This window comes from Phocoena sinus, chromosome 16, assembly GCF_008692025.1.
Source record: "Phocoena sinus isolate mPhoSin1 chromosome 16, mPhoSin1.pri, whole genome shotgun sequence".
In the NCBI taxonomy this organism is placed as follows: domain Eukaryota; kingdom Metazoa; phylum Chordata; class Mammalia; order Artiodactyla; family Phocoenidae; genus Phocoena; species Phocoena sinus.
The window spans coordinates 57,797,065-57,800,462 of record NC_045778.1 but is presented as its reverse complement, the minus strand read 5'-3'; the positions used below and the strand labels follow the sequence as shown (position 1 = coordinate 57,800,462).

Genomic DNA, 3,398 nt, shown 5'->3' with positions numbered 1-3,398 from the left:
GTCCTGTGTCGCCTCACCCAGGGCTGCAGAGCCTCCTTGGACCTCCCGCGGGCCAACCCGAGGGCTGCAGATTCCTTCTCCCCAGGCGCGTTACCCAAGGCCGTGGGTGAGAGGCAAGTGGATCTAGGGGTAGGGGCGCTGGGTCCTTGATCTCAGCCCGGCAAAGTCCGCTCTGGGCGGCGACGGGGCCCACCCAGGCTCCTGGTCTTACCTGGCCCGCGCGGCGGCTGCATACCTCCCCGGATGGGCTCCTGCCGCGCTTCTCCGGCGCCAAATCCCGTGTTGGAGAGCCTGAGACCTCCGGGCCAGCGCTGCCATCACAGCCAGGCCGGCGGGAGGCGGGTACGCCGGGAGCGCGGCTCACAGTTTGGGGTGGGGGCGGCGGCTTTTCAGTCGCCGGTGGTTCGGGTGCAATAAAGGAGCCGCTAATGTAATTTACAAACAGCTCGGGCCGAGCGCGGCGCAGCGCCGGGACTGACAGGCGCATTAGGCAGGCTAATTCCAGCCGGCTCCTCCTACCCCAGGCCCGCTAATTAATGAGCTTCCCAACTTAGAGCTGCCTGCATTGGACAGACAGAGAGTGAAAGAGAGGACGAGGGAGAGGAGGAGAGAGACGGGGGGGAGCAGAGAAGAGAGAGGGAGGGAGCGAGGGAGGGAGAGAGGGAGAGAGAGAGGGAGAGAGAGAGGGAGAGAGAGGGAGAGAGAGAGGGAGAGAGGGAGGGAGAGAGGGAGAGAGAGAAGAGGAGAGAGAACAGAGAGAAAGAAGAGAGGAGAAAGACAGAGAGAAAGAGAGAAAGAGAGAGAGAAGTGCCGCTGCAGATAATTGATTACTCTTCGATCAAGGCTAACTTGTTAGCAATAGTCAATTGCCCCATCTCTCCGCCTCCCCTCGCAGTACGGGATCGGCGCCCTCGCCTCGGCTCTTCCAACTGCCGCCGCCAGGACCCGGGGCCAGGAGCCGCCGCGGAGCCACCTGACACCTTTAAATAGCACCGGGGCTGGCGAAACTGGAGCCCCGCGCGGCGCGCCCCGGCTCGCGCCCCGGATTGCTGGAAGCCCCGGCGGCGGTAGCGCCCGCGTCAGCGCCCTCCTCCTGGGGCCCCGTGCGGCTGTGCTCGCCTCTGCCGCTGCGCTAATCGGCTCCGAGCCCGGCCCGCGCGCTGCCGGGCGCGGCCTCCTTCCCACCTGCCGCCCGCCCGCGCCTCCCGGCGCCCGAGCTGCCCGCGGGCTGGGTCCCCGAGGCCCGAGCCGCCCCGGCCGGGCCCCCAAACGAGGCCGAGATGACTTCCAAGGAGGACAGCAAGGCGGCGCCGGGGGAGGAGAGGCGGCGCAGCCCGCTGGACCACCTGCCGCCTCCCGCCAACTCCAACAAACCGCTGACGCCGTTCAGCATCGAGGACATCCTCAACAAGCCGTCTGTGCGGAGAAGTTACTCGCTGTGCGGGGCGGCGCACCTGCTGGCGGCCGCGGACAAGCACGCTCCGGGCGGCTTGCCCCTGGCGGGCCGCGCGCTGCTCTCGCAGACCTCGCCGCTGTGCGCGCTGGAGGAGCTCGCCAGCAAGACTTTTAAGGGGCTGGAGGTCAGCGTCCTGCAGGCAGCCGAAGGTAGGCGCCGCCACTGGGTTCCCCGGCGCCCAGCACCAGGCTCCCGGCTCCATGTGTCCCACGCTTAGTGCTCTCTGCCTCTGGCCGCCCCCTCCCGCGCCGGCTGTCTGGGCCCTCCAGCCCAAGCCGCTGCCGCTGGGAGTGGAGATGCGTGGGACAGGACCCAAACCCTATTTCCAAGGGCCTCTGGATAGGCCAGAGTCGAGTGACCGCGGAGGGGAAGCAGGAACCCAAGATCTCTCTGCAGTCTGCCTGCTCTGCTTAACTCCCTCCCGTTCTCGGTGGCCTGGGTACTGCTAGCCCTGTTCCTGGGGTGGGGAATGGAGAGCCTTTGCTGGGACCTTTTGGGTAGGGGTAGAGCAGGGCTGATTGCGACAAGGTGGAGAGCCAACATTCACACCCAGGCAGGGCGTCCCTGTCTGGCTCTCATGTTCTAGCGACCTCGGGTCTTTCAAACCAACTCTCAGGTGAAGCAGCAGAGACCAAACCAATTTTTCCTAGGGACTTCCGGTAGACGAGCGATGGGGGAAGGGGGCTTGCCATAGCCTAGGCTTGCCCTAGTCCGGGTGGCCAAATCTAATCCTAGAAGGGAACAGCAGCAGACTGCAGGCCGGATGGGTCTAGGTGGGGTGAGTAAGGACCGGGGTGGGGTCTCCTCTCCTCTGGCGCAAGCCTATACTTTGGTTTCCTCTCAGGCCGCGACGGGATGACCATCTTTGGGCAGCGGCAGACCCCCAAGAAGCGGCGAAAGTCGCGCACGGCCTTCACCAACCACCAGATTTACGAGTTGGAGAAGCGCTTCCTTTACCAGAAGTACCTGTCCCCCGCCGATCGCGACCAAATTGCGCAGCAGCTGGGCCTCACCAATGCTCAGGTCATCACCTGGTTCCAGAATCGGCGTGCCAAGCTCAAACGGGACCTGGAGGAGATGAAGGCCGACGTGGAGTCCGCCAAGAAACTGGGCCCCAGCGGGCAGATGGACATCGTGGCGCTGGCCGAACTCGAGCAGAACTCGGAGGCTGCGGGCGGCGGCGGCAGCGGCTGCGGCAGGGCTAAGTCAAGGCCTGGCTCTCCGGCACTCCCCCCAGGCGCCCCGCAGGCCCCGGGCGCCGGGCCCCTGCAGCTCTCGCCCGCCTCCCCGCTCACGGACCAGCCGGCCAGCAGCCAGGACTGCTCGGAGGACGAGGAAGACGAAGAGATCGACGTGGACGATTGAGCGGCGCCCGGCATCTTCCGCAGCCCCGGGCTCCTAGCGCTCTTTGCCCGCCACCTCCCGGACAGGACCGCCAAGGGGAGCTGGGACCTCCTCTGCAACTCCCGCCTTCTCCCCTGTCCCTGGCCCGGACTCGGCTCCCGGCAGCCGCCTCTTTCCTCTCGAAGCAATAAACCCGGGCTGGCCGGCCAAGCCGACCGCCGCGCGCGGCCTCCGCTGCCCCGGGAGCCCTCGCCGTGCAATTCTGTATGGCTTCTGTATAAATATTTAAACCTATATACCGGGTTCTTCCCACCGCAGCCTGACTTTTTTCTTTCTTTCTTTTATTTTTTAAAATCTCGGAGTTTCCATGTTCTCAAAGCTCAGGCTGCCGGGTTTGCTGAGGGCGAGATAGAATCGAGGGTAATGAACACTTAACCTCGAGGTCTGGAGGAGGGGCCGCCCCGACTTTTTGATTTTTCCCTGCATGTGGCGAATGCACCGGCCCTCTCCCTCCTCACCTCCCTAGGCCTATTGCAGTTGATTTCTTTTATTTCCTTCTGCCTTTATTGCCCCACACACACCTGGGAAGGGGCTGAGG

The 3,398-nt window shown here is 64.7% G+C and overlaps 1 protein-coding gene across 1 annotated transcript; it reads left to right on the top strand.

The window, feature by feature from the left end:
* Window positions 1–1,144: 1,144 nt before the first annotated feature.
* Window positions 1,145–3,182, top strand: LBX1 (ladybird homeobox 1). The gene is made up of 2 exons (XM_032608965.1): window positions 1,145–1,605; window positions 2,301–3,182. The coding sequence occupies exons 1-2, from the start codon at window positions 1,281–1,283 to the stop codon at window positions 2,819–2,821; spliced, it is 846 nt and encodes a 281-aa protein (XP_032464856.1). The 5' UTR covers window positions 1,145–1,280; the 3' UTR covers window positions 2,822–3,182.
* Window positions 3,183–3,398: the final 216 nt, after the last annotated feature.